The sequence below is a fragment of the Nerophis lumbriciformis genome, linkage group LG39, assembly GCF_033978685.3.
Source record: "Nerophis lumbriciformis linkage group LG39, RoL_Nlum_v2.1, whole genome shotgun sequence".
Lineage (NCBI taxonomy): Eukaryota > Metazoa > Chordata > Actinopteri > Syngnathiformes > Syngnathidae > Nerophis > Nerophis lumbriciformis.
Window position 1 is genome coordinate 20,850,001 of NC_084586.2, and position 22,500 is coordinate 20,872,500.

Consider the following 22,500-nt stretch of genomic DNA (forward strand, 5'->3'; position numbering starts at 1 on the left):
AGAATAAAACAAAAACATGTTTTTGCAGCCAATCTGCATCCTGTGGCATATGTGGAGATAATAGATCATAATGGGGTGTAATTATGATTATGGGGGTCACACATCGCAGCAAATTAACTTCCCTGCTGTCTCTTCTCATGCACAATGTGATTAGTCACCACTTCATCCGCCACAAACACTGCGGACGCCATCACATTTGGATCCATTGAAGTGAGCGCCTGTATTCATCTTTAATGTCATTCATATATACATACTGTACATATATGTATATATCTATATACTGTATATCTATATGTATGTATATATATATATATATATATATATATATATATATATATATATATATATATATATATATATATTAGAGATGCGCGGTTTGCGGGCACAACCGCGGAGTCCGCGGATTATCCGCGGATCGGGCGGATGAAATTAAAAAAAATTAGATTTTATCCGCGGGTCGGGTCGGGTCGGGTCGGGTCGGGTCGGGTCGGGCGATTGAAATTAAAAAAAATTTAAATTTTAAATAGATTCAGGCGGGTGGCAGTTAAACCAATTGGTAAATATATATACATAGTTAAATATTGTTACTCACATACGAAAAACGAGCAGGCACCTGCAGCATATGCCACAACAGAAGAAAAAAAAAAAAAAGAGATGGACACTTTTACGGAGCGGAGAAGGGACGCCTCGCCGGGGTCCGGGACCGAGGCCCCTTCCCCCGAGAGGGCCCCACCGGGAGCCGTAGCTGAGGCGATCCGCGAGAAGGGCCCGACGCACGTCCAGGGTCACTACCGCGCCCACCGCACCGACACCCCGCCTCGTCCGCCTTCGCCGCGGCCGGCGTCACGCGCAGCAGGTAAGCAGCTTACCTGCCCGCCACCCCCGTGGCCGGGGGCTCGTAACAGGGGTCACTCCGCGCGCTCCGCCCGCGCAGCTTACCTGCCCGCCACCCCTGTTGCCGGGGGCGCGTAACAGGGGTCACTCCGCGCGCAGTGCGCTCAAGAAAAGGGGTGGGGCTCACCCTGGTTGATATAGAGAGCAGGACGGTGGCCATGGAAGTTGGAACCCGCTAAGGAGTGTGTAACAACCCACCTGCCGAATCAACTAGCCCTGAAAATGGATGGCGCTGGAGCGTCGGGCCCATACCCGGCCGTCGCCGGCAGCGAGACGCGCTTGGAGGTGCGCTCAGCGCGGCTCCCATATGATTGCGCACTGTTGTGCGTCTGGGTCGTGACAGCGTGGCACGCGAATGTCTGTGCTGCATTGGATCAGTCTCCTTTCTTTAACAGGCAAAAGCTTTATAACCTCACCATACCTGCCAACTTTTGAAATCAGAAAAACCTAGTAGCCAGGGTCCAAGGGCCGCAGGCCCCGGTAGGTCCAGGACAAAGTCCTGGTGGAGGGTTCAGGGCTTCGCCCCCCGACGCAAAATGATTATTAGCATTCAGACAGGTTAAAATGTTGCTAAAACCATCACTTTTCTATCAGTCACAGTGACTTTTCAAAACAAAAATATTACAGCAAAAATCATATGGGTTGATTGACATGTTTATTCTGTAAGCTAACTTCAATAGTTTGAAATTATTTTGACAGTTAATGCCAGTTATCCTGTCAACCTTTCACAAGACTTCAATTTGTTAATTGAAAGTATAAACACTTTTTACAGTAAACAAATGGTAAAACAGTACTAAACAATTCCATTAAAAGAAAAATAAACTTTCTGTCCAAGCTTGTATAATCTACTGCCTTGTTCAATTGTAAAAAATATTCTGTGCCTAAAATTCACATTTCTATCACAATTATCATACTGTAAACATGGTAAGCTAACTTCATTAAAATTAATAGTCCTGTCAATAGCATGGAATTACAATTCAAATGTCGTTTTTTTGTAAGCCTTTCAAAAGAATTCAAAATATGAAAAATTAATGAAAATTAATTGAAGCCATCAGACACTTGAAAAGTGGCACATCACATCTCTAATGTAATCATTTGAACTTTTCAACAGAAATAGCACTGCAAAAATATTAAGGACATACTTCTGTATTTTGGTAGTTATGCTGTCAACATTTAACAAGATTTCTTCAACTTGGACTTGAAAGCATAAATAGTATAAACACTTTTAACAGTATGTCGTGCTGTGAAATACAGCCGACAGGATTGCGCACCAAACACGAAGCAAGGCCAAAGCGCATGCATGGTGCAGGAGAACAAAGGACTTCTTTCATTTAAGGTTTGTGATAAACCATCAAACTCATTCGTTAAAAGGACTCTATAGTAATATAAAGCAAATTTTTCTGGACATTATCATGCAAGAAAAGTTTATTTTTGGGACCGCGATCACCGCGTAATGATTTTTAAAGGTTGCATTACAAACATTTAACTGTCCCATGTGATCAGCCAGTGCGATTGGAAGTCCATGCTCAATTATTGCCTCCGTAAATAAAACTTCGGCATTTATCACATCCAAAGAATCTGTTTGGGCGACGAAAAACGTTGAAAGTTTTCCACTTGTATCGCTAGCAACGGCATTAGACTTGTGTTTTTTTGTCCCAACGTGGTCTTTTACATCGCTAATTCCTCCGTGTCCGATCGAAAAATTTTGTCTGCACAAGGTGCAATTCGCGTAGTTTTCACCCTTTTTTTTTTTTAATTAATGAAAAACCGTATTTTTTATCACTGCAACCGTAACCCGGAATAGGTTGATGAAAACCGTACGAATTACGGGAAAACCGGAGTAGTTGGCAGGTATGCCTCACTAATGCCTTGCATCGTCTATATTAGATATATAACAACGGGCGGGTGCGGGCGGATGGCGGGCGGGTGCAGTTCTGATCAAACGTTACATCGGGTGGATGGCGGATGGTTGACGACTTTCTGATGCGGTTGCGGATGAAATAATTGCCTATCCGCGCATCTCTAATATATATATATATATATATATACATACATATATGTTTATTTCTATATATGTCTATATGTATGTGTATATGTATGGGTGTGTATATATATATATATATATATATATATATATATATATATATATATATATGTATGTGTGTGTATATATATACATATATATATATATATATATATAATATATATGGTATATATGTCATGTCAATCATGTTTTTCTTTTAGTCATGTTCGGTTTTGTTTTTGGCCTCTTTGTGTGCACTCTTGTTTGTTTTGTCACCATAGCAACCCATTAGTTTTCACCTGTCATGTCACGCACCTGTCTCACGCTTTGCACTCGCACACCTGTCACTAATCATGTCACCGCTATTTAATCCTGTCCGTTTCTGCTGATCGTGCTGGTGACATGATCTATCTATCCATCCATACTACCTCTGCTACACGTGATATTCCTGTTTACCACAGTTCATGCTTCATGCCACAGTAAGTGTTTTTGTTTCATGTTCATAGTTAATTGCCTTTGTGCTAGTCTTTTGGTTTCATTAGTCAAGTTTGTTCTCCGCCATTGTGCGCGACCTTTTGTTTGCTTCCTTTTTTGTCGTTTGTTAGTGTTATAAATAAATATGTACTCACATTCACGCCTTGCCCGCGCCAACTTTCCTTTGCATTCCGGGAAAACACAACACCCCAAGGACCACGTTTTGACAATATATATATATATATACAAACTTGAGGGAGCCCTCCAGGTGAATGAAAATATAGGTGTGTTCAAAGGGCCCCTCCATGTGTCATTGTGGATCATTTTATTCAGGCACTGCCCCTTGTGCCCCTGCAGAGGTCCTACCGCTCCTTCAGCAATGACGACCGCCACGTGATGGCCAAACACTCCTCCATCTACCCCACCTGCCTCCACCTGGAGGCCGTGCAGACGCTGGTGTCCAACGTGGAGGCGGCCCTCAAGTACGTGTCGGACTGGCTGGATCAGAACCAGGACCAAGACCAGGACCAGGACCAGGACCAGGACCACGGACAACTACCAGCAGACGACACGCAGAAGAAGGAGGAGGAGGTGGAGGAGGAGGGTGGAGATGAAGCCCAGGGGTCCGGTGAAGGCTACAGGTGAGAGCGCAGGTGAGCACAGGTGAGGGATGCTGACCAGACCACATGTCTCTTTAAGGGAGAGTGGCAGAGTTCTGTGTGGCGTGATGAGGATCGGACTGGTGGCCAAGGGACTCCTCATCCAAGGTGACCTGGACCTGGACCTGGTCTTGATGTGCAGACACAAACCCACACACACGCTGCTGGACAACATCGCACACAACCTGCCACAGCAGATACAGGTGACACACACAACCATACAGGTGACACACACAACCATACAGGTGACACACACACAACCATACAGGTGACACATACACAACCATACAGGTGACACATACAACCATACAGGTGACACACACATAACCATACAGGTGACACACATAACCATACAGGTGACACACATAACCATACAGGTGACACACATAACCATACAGGTGACACACATAACCATACAGGTGACACACATAACCATACAGGTGACACACATAACCATACAGGTGACACACATAACCATACAGGTGACACACACAACCATACAGATGACACACACAACCATACAGGTGACACACACAACCATACAGGTGACACACAACACTAAACAGGTGACACACACAACCACACAGGTGACACATACAACCACACAGGTGACACACACAACCATACAGGTGACACACACAACCACACAGGTGACACACACAACCATACAGGTGACACACACACAACCATACAGGTGACACATACAACCATACAGGTGACACACAACACTAAACAGGTGACACACACAACCACACAGGTGACACACACAACCATACAGGTGACACACACACAACCATACAGGTGACACATACAACCATACAGGTGACACACACATAACCATACAGGTGACACACATAACCATACAGGTGACACACACAACCATACAGGTGACACACACAACCTATATATATATATATATATATATACATACAGTATATACACATATATACATATACACACACATAAATATATACATCAATGTATATGTATATATATATATATACATATAAACATATACACACATATGTATATATGTGTTTATATGTATATATACACATACATGGATGTATATATTTATGTGTGTCTGTGTGTGTGTGTATATATGTGTGTATATATATATATATATATGTGCACATGTATGTACCGTATATATATATATATATATATATATATATATATATATACATTTCTGTGTATATACCGTATATATATATGTGTGTGTGTGTGTGTGTGTGTGTGTGTGTATATATATATATATATATATATATGTATATATATGAATATATATGATTGTAAACTCAAGACAGCCATGACATTATGTTCTTTACAAGTGTATGTAAACTTTTGACCAAGACTGTATATGTGTTTATGTATATATGCGTATATATCTATGTATGTATGTATGTATATGTGTATGTATATATATATATATATATATATATATATATATATATATATATATATATATATATATATATATATATATATATATATATATATATATATATATATATATATATATATATGTAAGTAAGTAAGTAAAAAGAGCAGAGTGTCATATAGAGGATCTTTGAGCACATTACTTGTGTTGGAAGTTGATCTTATGTCAATAAAAACAATATTTGTCTATGAAAGTCTGACCTGGGTCACTTCCTGACTGGGTCTTTGACCAGCGCTCACTTCCTGACTGGGTCTTTGACCAGCGCTCACTTCCTGACTGGGTCTTTGACCAGCGCTCACTTCCTGACTGGGTCTTTGACTGCGCCACAGAAGCTGACCCAGGAGAAGTACGAGGTCACCAGCTGCTTGCCCGAGGCGGCCATCTTGGTACGTACCACGGCACAGCCCCAACTGGCGCTGAAGATCAGCCTCACCTCGCCCGCCATGAGGGAGGAGGGGGAGGAGGAGGAGGAGGAGGAAGAGGAGGAAGTGCAGGGACAGGAAGGGGAAGAAGACGTGGCGTTGGATGGAGTGAAGGATGGAGAAGAAGGCGAGGAAGAGGTGGCGTTGGATGGAGTGAACGAGGAGGAGGAGGAGGAGGAGAAGATGAACGGCCATGGTATGAACACACACAGGAATTATGAATATTCTTATTTACATGACAGGAAGTATGAATATTCTTATTTACATGACACAGGAAGTATGAATATTCTTATTTACATGACACAGGAATTATGAATATTCTTATTTACATGACACAGGAAGTATGAATATTCTTATTTACATGACACAGGAAGTGTGAATATTCTTATTTACATGACAGGAAGTATGAATATTCTTATTTACATGACAGGAAGTATGAATATTCTTATTTACATGACACAGGAAGTATGAATATTCTTATTTACATGACACAGGAATTATGAATATTCTTATTTACATGACACAGGAAGTATGAATATTCTTATTTACCTGACAGGAAGTATGAATATTCTTATTTACATGACAGGAAGTATGAATATTCTTATTTACATGACACAGGAAGTATGAATATTCTTATTTACATGACAGGAAGAATGAATATTCTTATTTACATGACAGGAAGTATGAATATTCTTATTTACATGACACAGGAAGTGTGAATATTCTTATTTACATGACACAGGAAGTATGAATATTCTTATTTACATGACACAGGAAGTGTGAATATTCTTATTTACATGACACAGGAAGTGTGAATATTCTTATTTACATGACAGGAAGTATGAATATTCTTATTTACATGACAGGAAGTATGAATATTCTTATTTACATGACACAGGAAGTATGAATATTCTTATTTACATGACAGGAAGAATGAATATTCTTATTTACATGACACAGGAAGTGTGAATATTCTTATTTACATGACACAGGAAGTATGAATATTCTTATTTACATGACACAGGAAGTATGAATATTCTTATTTACATGACACAGGAAGTATGAATATTATTATTTACATGACACAGGAAGTATGAATATTCTTATTTACATGACACAGGAAGTATGAATATTCTTATTTACATGACAGGAAGTATGAATATTCTTATTTACATGACACAGGAAGTATGAATATTCTTATTTACATGACAGGAAGTATGAATATTCTTATTTACATGACACAGGAAGTATGAATATTCTTATTTACATGACACAGGAAGTATGAATATTCTTATTTACATGACAGGAAGTATGAATATTCTTATTTACATGACACAGGAAGTATGAATATTCTTATTTACATGACAGGAAGTATGAATATTCTTATTTACATGACACAGGAAGTATGAATATTCTTATTTACATGACAGGAAGTATGAATATTCTTATTTACATGACACAGGAAGTATGAATATTCTTATTTACATGACAGGAAGAATGAATATTCTTATTTACATGACACAGGAAGTGTGAATATTCTTATTTACATGACACAGGAAGTATGAATATTCTTATTTACATGACACAGGAAGTATGAATATTCTTATTTACATGACACAGGAAGTATGAATATTATTATTTACATGACACAGGAAGTATGAATATTCTTATTTACATGACACAGGAAGTATGAATATTCTTATTTACATGACAGGAAGTATGAATATTCTTATTTACATGACACAGGAAGTATGAATATTCTTATTTACATGACAGGAAGTATGAATATTCTTATTTACATGACACAGGAAGTATGAATATTCTTATTTACATGACACAGGAAGTATGAATATTCTTATTTACATGACAGGAAGTATGAATATTCTTATTTACATGACACAGGAAGTATGAATATTCTTATTTACATGACACAGGAAGTATGAATATTCTTATTTACATGACACAGGAAGTATGAATATTCTTATTTACATGACAGGAAGTATGAATATTCTTATTTACATGACAGGAAGTATGAATATTATTATTTACATGACAGGAAGTATGAATATTCTTATTTACATGACAGGAAGTATGAATATTCTTATTTACATGACACAGGAAGTATGAATATTCTTATTTACATGACACAGGAATTATGAATATTCTTATTTACATGACAGGAAGTATGAATATTCTTATTTACATGACAGGAAGTATGAATATTATTATTTACATGACAGGAAGTATGAATATTCTTATTTACATGACACAGGAAGTATGAATATTCTTATTTACATGACACAGGAAGTATGAATATTCTTATTTACATGACACAGGAAGTATGAATATTCTTATTTACATGACACAGGAAGTATGAATATTCTTATTTACATGACAGGAAGTATGAATATTCTTATTTACATGACACAGGAAGTGTGAATATTCTTATTTACATGACACAGGAAGTGTGAATATTCTTATTTACATGACAGGAAGTATGAATATTCTTATTTACATGACACAGGAAGTATGAATATTCTTATTTACATGACAGGAAGTATGAATATTCTTATTTACATGACACAGGAAGTATGAATATTCTTATTTACATGACACAGGAAGTATGAATATTCTTATTTACATGACACAGGAAGTATGAATATTCTTATTTACATGACACAGGAAGTGTGAATGTTCTTATTTACATGACACAGGAAGTGTGAATGTTCTTATTTACATGACACAGGAAGTGTGAATGTTCTTATTTACATGACACAGGAAGTATGAATATTCTTATTTACATGACACAGGAAGTATGAATATTCTTATTTACATGACACAGGAAGTATGAATATTCTTATTTACATGACAGGAAGTATGAATATTCTTATTTACATGACAGGAAGTATGAATATTATTATTTACATGACAGGAAGTATGAATATTCTTATTTACATGACAGGAAGTATGAATATTCTTATTTACATGACACAGGAAGTATGAATATTCTTATTTACATGACACAGGAATTATGAATATTCTTATTTACATGACAGGAAGTATGAATATTCTTATTTACATGACAGGAAGTATGAATATTATTATTTACATGACAGGAAGTATGAATATTCTTATTTACATGACACAGGAAGTATGAATATTCTTATTTACATGACACAGGAAGTATGAATATTCTTATTTACATGACACAGGAAGTATGAATATTCTTATTTACATGACACAGGAAGTATGAATATTCTTATTTACATGACAGGAAGTATGAATATTCTTATTTACATGACACAGGAAGTGTGAATATTCTTATTTACATGACACAGGAAGTGTGAATATTCTTATTTACATGACAGGAAGTATGAATATTCTTATTTACATGACACAGGAAGTATGAATATTCTTATTTACATGACAGGAAGTATGAATATTCTTATTTACATGACACAGGAAGTATGAATATTCTTATTTACATGACACAGGAAGTATGAATATTCTTATTTACATGACACAGGAAGTATGAATATTCTTATTTACATGACAGGAAGTATGAATATTCTTATTTACATGACACAGGACGTGTGAATGTTCTTATTTACATGACACAGGAAGTATGAATATTCTTATTTACATGACAGGAAGTATGAATATTCTTATTTACATGACACAGGAAGTATGAATATTCTTATTTACATGACAGGAAGTATGAATATTCTTATTTACATGACACAGGAAGTATGAATATTCTTATTTACATGACACAGGAAGTGTGAATGTTCTTATTTACATGACACAGGAAGTATGAATATTCTTATTTACATGACACAGGAAGTATGAATATTCTTATTTACATGACACAGGAAGTATGAATATTCTTATTTACATGACAGGAAGTATGAATATTCTTATTTACATGACACAGGAAGTATGAATATTCTTATTTACATGACACAGGAATTATGAATATTCTTATTTACATGACAGGAAGTATGAATATTCTTATTTACATGACAGGAAGTATGAATATTCTTATTTACATGACAGGAAGTATGAATATTCTTATTTACATGACACAGGAAGTATGAATATTATTATTTACATGACAGGGAGTATGAATATTCTTATTTACATGACACAGGAAGTGTGAATATTATTATTTACATGACAGGAAGTATGAATATTCTTATTTACATGACACAGGAAGTGTGAATATTCTTATTTACATGACACAGGAAGTATGAATATTCTTATTTACATGACACAGGAAGTATGAATATTCTTATTTACATGCCACAGGAAGTATGAATATTCTTATTTACATGACACAGGAAGTGTGAATATTCTTATTTACATGACACAGGAAGTATGAATATTCTTATTTACATGACACAGGAAGTATGAATATTATTATTTACATGACAGGAAGTATGAATATTCTTATTTACATGACACAGGAAGTGTGAATATTCTTATTTACATGACACAGGAAGTATGAATATTAACACACACACACACACACACACACACACACACACACACACACACACACACACACACACACACACACACACACACACACACACACACACACACACACAGACAGACAGAGTGATGCCACGTTGTTGGTGGTCTGGACGACAAGAGTTGCCATTTCTACTCGACACCTGTTGACATTTGAGAGGAGGAGCAAATATAAAACAACAATTATTCCCCGCAATAACACTCCTTCATCTACAGCTGTGTGTTTTCATTCTGCTGACCTTGCATGCCCAAAGTGCTGGCAGCATGAATCCAAACGATACAGAAGAACCATCCAAACTTGGATGAAAAAGACCCATTGACCCGAATATAAGACGACTTTTAGACTTTTCTTTCTACATGTGGAGAGAAAAGGTCACCACATCAGTGACTCCTCAGTGATGTGAATGAATCCATCAAGCAATGATTTGGATGATAATTAGTAGAAATGATGATAATGAGGCGTGTTGCTTTAATTAGGCCCCAGCAGAAAAGAGCTCTATTTTTAATTGATCTGTGCGTTATTTTGCTCACACTTTCATCTCATCTTTCAGGCCCTTAACTTGCACCAAAAACTCACCATTTTTTGCAAGTATGACACCATAACTGTCATACTCAACATGACAGTATACAGGTAAAAGCCAGTAAATTAGAATATTTTGAAAAACTTGATTTATTTCAGTAATTGCATTCAAAAGGTGTAACTTGTACATTATATTTATTCATTGCACACAGACTGATGCATTCAAATGTTTATTTCATTTAATTTTGATGATTTGAAGTGGCAACAAATGAAAATCCAAAATTCCGTGTGTCACAAATTTAGAATATTACTTAAGGCTAATACAAAAAAGGGATTTTTAGAAATGTTGGCCAACTGAAAAGTATGAAAATGAAAAATATGAGCATGTACAATACTCAATACTTGGTTGGAGCTCCTTTTGCCTCAATTACTGCGTTAATGCGGCGTGGCATGGAGTCGATGAGTTTCTGGCACTGCTCAGGTGTTATGAGAGCCCAGGTTGCTCTGATAGTGGCCTTCAACTCTTCTGCGTTTTTGGGTCTGGCATTCTGCATCTTCCTTTTCACAATACCCCACAGATTTTCTATGGGGCTAAGGTCAGGGGAGTTGGCGGGCCAATTTAGAACAGAAATACCATGGTCCGTAAACCAGGCACGGGTAGATTTTGCGCTGTGTGCAGGCGCCAAGTCCTGTTGGAACTTGAAATCTCCATCTCCATAGAGCAGGTCAGCAGCAGGAAGCATGAAGTGCTCTAAAACTTGCTGGTAGACGGCTGCGTTGACCCTGGATCTCAGGAAACAGAGTGGACCGACACCAGCAGATGACATGGCACCCCAAACCATCACTGATGGTGGAAACTTTACACTAGACTTCAGGCAACGTGGATCCTGTGCCTCTCCTGTCTTCCTCCAGACTCTGGGACCTCGATTTCCAAAGGAAATGCAAAATTTGCATGGTTGGGTGATGGTTTGGGGTGCCATGTCATCTGCTGGTGTCGGTCCACTCTGTTTGCAAAATGGCTAAGAATGCCTGAAATGTAGTATCGTTGTGAATTTTACTAAAAACGTGAGATTTTGTCAGGTTTGTGAATACAAAAATTAGTATTTTACTCAGTATGACAGTAAAGTTCTTAGAACCCTGAGATAATGAAAAAAAATGCATTAAACTATTCAAACATAACTCTTAAACCCAACATACAAATTGTCTACAAATGCCTGGAATAATGTGTCTTTGTGAGTTTTACTAGAAACATTTTCTTTTGTAAGGTTTGCAATGACAAAAAAATAGTTTTTTCACTCAATATGACAGTATAACTGTCATACTCAATATGACAGTTATTTAAACATCATTCCTAAACCAAACATGCAAAATGGCTAATAATGCCTGAAATAATGTATCTTTGTGAGTTTTACTAGAAAAATGGATAGGTTGATTGGCAACACTAAATTGGCCCTAGTGTGATGAGGTGGCGACTTGTCCAGGGTGTACACCGCCTTACGCCCCAATGCAGCTGAGATAGGCTCCAGCACCAGAGGTGGGTAGAGTAGCCAGAAATTGTACTCAAGTATAAATAATAATAATAATAATAATAATCCATCCATCCATCCATCTTCTTCCGCTTATCCGAGGTCGGGTCGCGGGGGCAGCAGCCTAAGCAGGGAAGCCCAGACTTCCCTCTCCCCAGCCACTTCGTCCAGTTCCTCCCGGGGGATCCCGAGGCGTTCCCAGGCCAGCCGGGAGACATAGTCTTCCCAACGTGTCCTGGGTCTTCCTCGTGGCCTCCTACCGGTCGGACGTGCCCTAAACACCTCCTTAGAGAGGCGCTCGGGTGGCATCCTGACCAGATGCCCGAACCACCTCATCTGGCTCCTCTCCATGTGGAGGAGCAGCGGCTTTACTTTGAGCTCCCCCCGGATGACAGAGCTTCTCACCCTATCTCTAAGGGAGAGCCCCGCCACCCGGCGGAGGAAACTCATTTCGGCCGCTTGTACCCGTGATCTTGTCCTTTCGGTCACAACCCAAAGCTCATGACCATAGGTGAGGATGGGAACGTAGATCGACCGGTAAATTGAGAGCTTTGCCTTCCGGCTCAGCTCCTTCTTCACCACAACGGATCGATACAGCGTCCGCATTACTGACGACGCCGCACCGATCCGCCTGTCGATCTCACGATCCACTCTTCCCTCACTCGTGAACAAGACTCCGAGGTACTTGAACTCCTCCACTTGGGGCAAGATCTCCTCCCCAACCCGGAGATGGCACTCCACCCTTTTCCGGGCGAGAACCATGGACTCGGACTTGGAGGTGCTGATTCTCATCCCAGTCGCTTCACACTCAGCTGCGAACCGATCCAGTGAGAGCTGAAGATCCTGGCTAGATGAAGCCATCAGGACCACATCATCTGCAAAAAGCAGAGACCTAATCCTGCAGCCACCAAACCAGATCCCCTCAACGCCTTGACTGCGCCTAGAAATTCTGTCCATAAAAGTAATAATAAAATAAAATAAAATAATAATAATAATAATAATAATAATAATAAATAAACCCAAATATTTACTTGAGTAAAAGTAAAAAGTATGTTGTGAAAAAACTACTCAAGTACTGAGTAACTGATGAGTAACCTGTTCGTTTAATGACGACGGCAACAAATAATGCACAAAAACATAAAAATAGCAATGAGCAAATTCAGAGCCAGGAATATCTCTTAAGCAACTAAAACAATAATATATATTAAATAATTATACATTAACATCAAAAAAATGAAGGCAAATTGAGCCACAATAACTTAACAGCACCATAGGCTCAGTAGGCAAAGATTACAAAGGAAAATAACAAGTTAGCCTTTATGCAATCCGTAAACTGATAGGTGTGGGCTGCACCTGGGAACACACTGATTGGTGTTTCTATGCATGCATGTGTGTGTGTATGTGTGTGTGTGTGTGTGTGTGTGTGTGTGTGTGTGCGTGTGTGTGTGTCTATGAGGCTGCAGTGCGTTAATAAAATTATACCCACACGATGTACATTTGACAGTGATTCATAGCAGGGAAGCTAACATCAGCCTACGGTGACAGCCAAAATATCTACTAAGGTTACTTACCGCCATGTGCGTCCTCAAATTTGACGTTGAGTTCATGTAAGCTTAAGCTTGTCAATCATGTGACCGCCTGGATCTGTTTGATTGGTGAAACGGAGTCAAAGGTCACCAGTGACTGCATTTGATTGGTGAAACGCAGGCATGCGATAGATCCTACTTTGAAGGTCTGTCTGACAGACCAAAACAAACAAAGCGTGCATTAACAGATGGATAAAAATCAGTAGCGAGTAGCGAGCTGAATGTAGATAAATGGAGCGGAGTAAAAGTAGCGTTTCTTCTCTATAAGTAAAAGTATGTTGCATTAAAACTACTCTTAGATGGAGAGAGCACACAGAAGATAATACAAATAATAACAGAAGAAATGAACAAATTAAAAAGATGCTTTGACAAAAACAGACTATCTTTGAATCTCAGTAAAACTAAAATAACCCTATTTGGTAATAGTAGAAAAGAGCATCATACACAAATACAAATAGACGAAGTAGACATAGAAAGGGTAAAAGAAACTAGATTTTTGGGAGTATTAATAGATGATCAAATGAACTGGAAATCTCATATACAAAACATACAACATAAGGTGGCAAAAAACATTTCAATAATGAATAAAGCAAAATATGTCCTGGGCCAAAAAATCACTACATATTCTCTACTGCTCGCTAGTGTTACCATATCTGAGTTATTGTGCAGAAATATGGGGAAATAACTACAAATGTGCGCTACATTCGCTAACCGTGTTACAAAAAAGATCAGTTAGAATAATACATCATGTTGGATATAGAGAACATTTATTTATTAAGTCAGAAATATTAAAGTTTGGTGATTTGGTAAAATTGCAAACAGCTAAAATGATGTACAAAGCAAACTATAACCTGCTACCAAAGAATGTACAACAATTCTTCTCAACTAAAGAGGAGAAATATAACCTTAGAGGAAAAAATAATTGAAAACATTTATATGCACGTACAACACTTAGAACTTTTAGCATATCCATCCATCCATCCATCCATCTTCTTCCGCTTATCCGAGGTTGGGTCGCGGGGGCAGCAGCCTAAGCAGGGAAGCCCAGACTTCCCTCTCCCCAGCCACTTCGTCCAGCTCTTCCCGGGGGATCCCGAGGCGTTCCCAGGCCAGCCGGGAGACATAGTCTTCCCAACGTGTCCTGGGTCTTCCTCGTGGCCTCCTACCGGTCGGACATGCCCTAAACACCTCCTTAGAGAGGCGCTCGGGTGGCATCCTGACCAGATGCCCGAACCACCTCATCTGGCTCCTCTCCATGTGGAGGAGCAGCGGCTTTACTTTGAGCTCCCCCCGGATGACAGAGCTTCTCACCCTATCTCTAAGGGAGAGCCCCGCCACCCGGCGGAGGAAACTCATTTGGGCCGCTTGTACCCGTGATCTTGTCCTTTCGGTCATAACCCAAAGCTCATGACCATAGGTGAGGATGGGAACGTAGATCGACCGGTAAATTGAGAGCTTTGCCTTCCGGCTCAGCTCCTTCTTCACCACAACGGATCGATACAGCGTCCGCATTACTGAAGACGCCGCACCGATCCGCCTGTCGATCTCACGATCCACTCTTCCCTCACTCGTGAACAAGACTCCCAGGTACTTGAACTCCTCCACTTGGGGCAAGATCTCCTCCCCAACCCGGAGATGGCACTCCACCCTTTTCCGGGCGAGAACCATGGACTCGGACTTGGAGGTGCTGATTCTCATCCCAGTCGCTTCACACTCGGCTGCGAACCGATCCAGCGAGAGCTGAAGATCCTGGCCAGATGAAGCCATCAGGACCACATCATCTGCAAAAAGCAGAGACCTAATCCTGCAGCCACCAAACCGGATCCCCTCAACGCCTTGACTGCGCCTAGAAATTCTGTCCATAAAAGTTATGAACAGAATGGGTGACAAAGGGCAGCCTTGGCGGAGTCCAACCCTCACCGGAAACGTGTCCAACTTACTGCCGGCAATGCGGACCAAGCTCTGACACTGATCATACAGGGAGCGGACCGCCACAATCAGACAGTCCGAAACCCCATACTCTCTGAGCACTCCCCACAGGACTTCCCGAGGGACACGGTCGAATGCCTTCTCCAAGTCCACAAAGCACATGTAGACTGGTTGGGCAAACTCCCATGCACCCTCAAGGACCCTGCCGAGAGTATAGAGCTGGTCCACAGTTCCACGACCAGGACGAAAACCACACTGTTCCTCCTGAATCCGAGGTTCGACTATCCGGCGTAGCCTCCTCTCCAGTACACCTGAATAGACCTTACCGGGAAGGCTGAGGAGTGTGATCCCACGATAGTTAGAACACACCCTTATATCAGTATGTGGAATTAAATGATGGAATGGATTAAGTAAAGAAGTTAAAAATTGTACTGATATGATCCAGTTTAAGAGGTTGTTCAAAATAATAGTGCTTACAGAGTACAAAAAAGAAGAATTATGAGAAATACTTTCAACCTTGTGTACCCCGCCTTCCGCCCGATTGTAGCTGAGATAGGCTCCAGCGCCCCCCGCGACTCCAAAGGGAATAAGCGGTAGAAAATGGATGGATGGACTTTCAACCTTATTGAAAATAAGATATTCTTCATCTCAGTATGTTAATAATGACTGAATCAATTAATTAATGACATATTACAAAACTGTTGTATACTAATTCATAGATGTTATTTTATTATATAAAAAGGTCAGTAAATGATTCTATATATTTGTAAACGCTTTGAAGTGGGAAAGGGGTAGGATTAAATAAGCTTTGCTTCTTCCTACTCCTTTTCGGGCATGATGTAAAGTGAAATGATATGAAATTGTGTGATGTATTATGATGTAAGTGTGTTCATGTTCCAAATAAACTAAAGAAAGAAAGATGTACAATTTATCCCAAAAATTACTCAAGTAGATGTAACGGAGTAAATGTAGCACATTACTACCCACCAGAGAGGTGGGTAGTAACGCACTACATTTACTCCGTTACATCTACTTGAGTAACTTTTGGGATAAATTGTACTTCTAAGAGTAGTTTTAATGCAACATACTTTTACTTTTACTTAAGTATATTTATAGAGAAGGAACGCTACTTTTACTCCGCTACTTTTATCTACATTCAGCTCGCTACTCGCTACTAATTTTTATCGATCTGTTAATGCACGCTTTGTTTGTTTTGGTCTGTCAGACAGACCTTCATAGTGCCTGCCTTACTGGTGACGTTTCATTTCGTTCCACCAATCAGATGCAGTCACTGGTGACGTTGGACCAATCAAACAGAGCCAGGCGGTCACATGACCCGACTTAAACAAGTTGAAAAACTTATTGGGGTGTTACCATTTAGTGGTCAATTGTACGGAAAATGTACTGTACTGTGCAATCTAATAATAAAAGTTCCAATCAATCAATCAAAAGTGTGAAGGAAAAAATATACTTTTTTTATTTCAACCGTACATCCCGTCAAAAGCCTAAAGACTGACTGCACAGTTCCTGTCTTCACAATAAAAGTGCCGCTCCATCGCGCCTGCGCTTTCAAAACAAGAGTCTCCGAAAGCCAGCGCAAACAAGCTAGCAAGCTACGGGGTTTGCCGCCAATGTATTTCTTGTAAAGTGTATAAAAACGAATATGGAAGCTGGACAAATAAGATGCCAAAAACCAACCACTTTCATGTGGTATTAGACAGAAAGGAGGAACTTTTTTTCTCCTCCATTTGAAAACGTGGACGCTATCATCACTACTGTCTGATTACAATCAATGCAAGTCATCAGAATCAGGTAATACACCAACTTATATTCTTGTCTTCATGAAAGAAAGGAATCTATATGTGTTAAACATGCATGTATATTCATTAAAACACCTTTAACATGCAAACAAAAACGGCAAAATAAATAAATATAAATTATATACTGTATATATCAATGTATGTATATATATATATATATATATATATATATATATATATATATATATATATATTTTTTAACCTACTCAGTGGCCTAGTGGTTAGAGTGTCCGCCCTGAGATCGGTAGGTTGTGAGTTCAAACCCCGGCCGAGTCATACCAAAGACTATAAAAATGGGACCCATTACCTCCCTGCTTGGCACTCAGCATCAAGGGTTGGAATTGGGGGTTAAATCACCAAAATGATTCCCGGGCGCGGCCACCGCTGCTGCCCACTGCTCCCCTCACCTCCCAGGGGGTGATCAAGGGTGATGGGTCAAATGCAAAGAATAATCTCGCCACACCTAGTGTGTGTGTGACAATCATTGGTACTTTAACTTTAACTTTAACTTTATATATATATATATATATATATATATGTGTATATATATATATAAATGTGTGTGTGTGTGTATATGTGTGTATATATATATATATATATATATATATATATATATATATATATATATGATATGTGTGTGTATGTTACTCATCAGTTACTCAGTACTTGAGTAGTTTTTCACAAATTTTACTTTTACTCAAGTAAATATTTGGGTGACTACTCCTTACTTTTACTTGAGTAATAAATCTCTAAAGTAACAGTACTCTTACTTGAGTACAATTTCTGGCTACTCTACCCACCTCTGTCCAGCACCCCCTGCGACCCCAAAAAGGGACAAACGGTAGAAAATGGATGGATGGACGTCCGGTCCGACGAAAACTTTGATATCTCATGGCTACGGAACGCGAAGTGTTGAAATGAACTCTCTAGCGCCCCCCTTGAAAATGTCCACAGATTGGCGTGAAACAGGACGCACATAAAAGTCTCAGGAAGCAATACGTGAAAACAAACAGGAAGTCGGCCATTTCGGTTTATTTCCCAGCAGTCAAAATGTCGTCTTACAGTCGGGTCCATGCAGACGAGCACAGAGTTTTGATTTGCTTCCACGCTGTCAATCAAGACGAGTGAATCTAAAACTCCCAAGATGTCTTCCCTTGTGATTCCGTGGCTCCTAAACAGCGTGTGCATTTCCCCCGCCGGGGGAGGACCGAGGCCGAGGCGAGCGTCCCCGCGGGCCAAATGCCACACCCTGTTTAAAGAAGGCAGCCTCCATCATGGCTGCGGCGCGAAGGCGGCCGTGATGGAAGCAAGTGTTGAGGTGTATGCGTGTACCTGCACACATTCACACCTGTGTGGTTGTTCTGTGGCAGTGTTGGCTGCTGCTGCTGAGGAGGAGGAGGAGGAGGAGGAAGAGGAGGTGCTGGATAGACACAGATGTCTGTCGGCCTTGGCAGCGCTGCGCCACGCCAAGTGGTTCCAGGTCGGCACCCGCTCACTTCCTGTCTTCCCGCCCCTTGTAGCCTGACCCTGTGTTCTCTCACCAAGACGCACGGTCAGGCCACGTCTTTTCTTTCTGTCAACCATGCCTGCTCTGTGTGGCCCCTCCCCCTCACTAACGCACACAAGACGTCTGCTTGGTCGCCGAGTTGAGATAGCCACTTTTTTTTAACGCCACTCACCTCCTTATCTTTTTCTGCACCTCTCAGGCCCGAGTGGACGGACTCAAGTCCTGCATCATCGTCCTCAGGGTTCTGCGGGACATGTGCAAGAGGCAGGCCGCCTGGGAGCCCCTCGACGGATGGGTAAGTCCTTGGCGGTCTTCTTCCCTCAAACTCATGCTCTAGCCCAGCATTTCTCAAAGTGTGGGGCGCGCCCCACTGGTGGGGAATAGAGACATGACAGGTGGGGCGCGAGGAACGGGAGGAAATTTCACTTTAAATTTTTTTATTTATTATTATATTCTTAGATTTTTTTTTTTTACTATGCTTTCATTTTCTATACACACTGTAAATCACTTTGTGATTCTGTCTGTGAAATCCGCTATATAAATAAATGGAAATGACCGGTACTTATTTTTACTGTAGGCTTTATATTTCTCGGTACAAGCGAAAGTTTGACAGACATAGCAACAGTAACTAATGGGGGCGGGGCTAAGCGGAACAAACTTCCGCGCGGATGGGTAGCAGGCTAATGTGTGGATCACAATTACACAAATATATACATTTGTGACTCGCACCTCAAAGGTCGTCGAGCCAGAGCCAGCGCCTGCAGAGAAACAAAAATGTGACGGGCACACACTGTGTCATTCACCGGGAAGCACTCGCGTCAAGGCAGCTCAGCCCCGAACTCAATGAGGTTTTAACAGATGTTGTGAGCGCGGTAAATTTGATCAAAACACGACCACTGAAAGTGCGACTGTTCTCTGCACTGTGTGAGGAAATGGGAGCTGATCATACAGCCGTGCTGTTTCACAGTGAAGCAAGGTGGCTCTCCTGGGGGAAAGTGCTGTCACTTGCCCTGTCTTGCCAAATGCATAGCTCCTCCTTTTTTTTGCAAAGATTGCAAAGTGGCACTTTTATTGTATTTATTATTGAACTTGATGCAAGTTATTTGATTTATTATTGAACTTGATGCAAGTTATAACACTTTTTTTGATTTATTATTGAACTTGATGCAAGTTATAACACTTTTGTTTTATTTATTATTGAACTTGATGCAAGTTATAACACTTTTTTTGATTTATTATTGAACTTGATGCAAGTTATAACACTTTTGTTTTATTTATTATTGAACTTGATGCAAGTTATAACACTTTTTTTGATTTATTATTGAACTTGATGCAAGTTATTTGATTTATTATTGAACTTGATGCAAGTTATAACACTTTTATTTGATTTATTATTGAACTTGATGCAAGTTATAACACTTTTTTTTTATTGAACTTGATGCAAGTTATAACACTTTTGTTTTATTTATTATTGAACTTGATGCAAGTTATAACACTTTTTTTGATTTATTATTGAACTTGATGCAAGTTATTTGATTTATTATTGAACTTGATGCAAGTTATAACACTTTTTGATTTATTATTGAACTTGATGCAAGTTATAACACTTTTTTTGATTTATTATTGAACTTGATGCAAGTTATAACACTTTTATTTGATTTATTATTGAACTTGATGCAAGTTATAACACTTTTTTTGATTTATTATTGAACGTGCTGCAAGTTATAACAGTTTTTTTGATTTATTATTGAACTTGATGCAAGTTATAACAGTTTTTTTGATTTATTATTGAACGTGATGCAAGTTATAACACTTTTTTTGATTTATTATCGAACTTGATGCAAGTTATAACACTTTTGTTTTATTTATTATTGAACTTGATGGAAGTTATTTTATTTATTATTGGACTTGATGCAAGTTATACCACAGCTGCACAGCTATTTTATTTATTATTGAACTTAATGTTATTTTATGTTATTGAGTTTGAATGTATACAACTTGATGTTCAATAAATTTGAAAATGTTAAAGCTTGGCATTAGCGCTCTGTTGGGGCGATGGGGGCAGGTGGGGCTTGAAAACTCCACCTTGTCCAAAGTGGGGGATGACAAAAAAAGTTTGAGAACCACTGCTCTAGCCTAACGCTGGCTCGATAGCACATGGGACGCTTTAGTAAGTAAGAATTGTTTTAGTTATATTGTAAAACTGACAAACGTTGCTAGAAGACAGAACGCCACTTGTACTGCCGGTCAAAAGCTCCATGCATTCATCCATCTTCAACCGCTTATCCGGAATCAGGTCGCGGACCCCCAGACTTCCCTCTCCAGAGCAACATTAGCGACTTCCTCCTGGGGAATCCCGAAGCGTTCCCAGGCCAGCGAGGAGATGTAATCCCCCCATCTGGTCCTTGGCCTGCCGCGGGGTCTCCTCCCAGTGGGACGTGCAAGGAGGACCTCCCTAGGGAGACGCTGGTGAGGCATCCACACGAGATGCCCAAACCACCTAAGCTGGCTCCTTTCCAAGCGAAGGAGCAGCGGCTCTACTCCGAGTCTCTCTCGGGTGACTCAACTTCTCACCCTATCTCTAAGGGAGATGCCAGCCACCCTTCTGAGGAAACTCATTTCGGCCGCTTGTATCCGCCATCTTATTCTTTCGGCCATGACCCACACTTCATGACCATAGGTGAGAGTAGGAATGTAGATAACTGGGTAGACCGAGAGCTTTGCCTTCTGGCTCAGCTCTTGTTTGGTCCCAACAGTGCGACAGAGAGACTGCAATACTGCCCCAGCTGCTCCCATTCTCCGGCTGATTTCCTTCTCCATCTTTCCCTCACTCGTGAACAAGACCCCAAGATACTTCAACTCCTCCACCTGGGACAGAGTCTCGTCCTCTACCTGGACTGTACAATCCATCGGTTTCCTGCTGAGAACCATGGCCTCAGATTTGGAGATGCTGATCCTCATTCCAGCCGCTGAACACTCGGCTACGAACCGATCCAGTGAGAGCTGAAGGTCACGAACCGAAGGTGCCATCAGGACCACATCATCTGCAAACAGCAGTGACACAACCTTTAGCCCCCCAAGACGTATACCCTCTCCGCCATGGTCACGACCTAGAAATCCTGTCCATGAAAATGACAAACAGGATAGGTGACAGAGCACAGCGCTG

General features: G+C 40.0%; 1 protein-coding gene across 5 annotated transcripts in view; it reads left to right on the plus strand.

The window, feature by feature from the left end:
- strbp (spermatid perinuclear RNA binding protein) overlaps positions 1-22,500 on the plus strand; it is a 195,440-nt gene that overhangs the window by 124,786 nt on the left and 48,154 nt on the right. For all 5 annotated transcript variants that reach the window (XR_009811779.2, XR_009811778.2, XM_061931932.2 and 2 more), the window contains exons 3-7: positions 3,749-4,032; positions 4,091-4,253; positions 5,821-6,109; positions 19,198-19,307; positions 19,534-19,629. Coding sequence is in view for 3 of the 5 variants with exons in the window: in XM_061931932.2 (XP_061787916.1) it covers positions 3,749-4,032; positions 4,091-4,253; positions 5,821-6,109; positions 19,198-19,307; positions 19,534-19,629 (942 nt within the window). In the remaining 2 variants the exon portion in view is untranslated. The remainder of the gene's footprint in view (positions 1-3,748; positions 4,033-4,090; positions 4,254-5,820; positions 6,110-19,197; positions 19,308-19,533; positions 19,630-22,500) is intronic.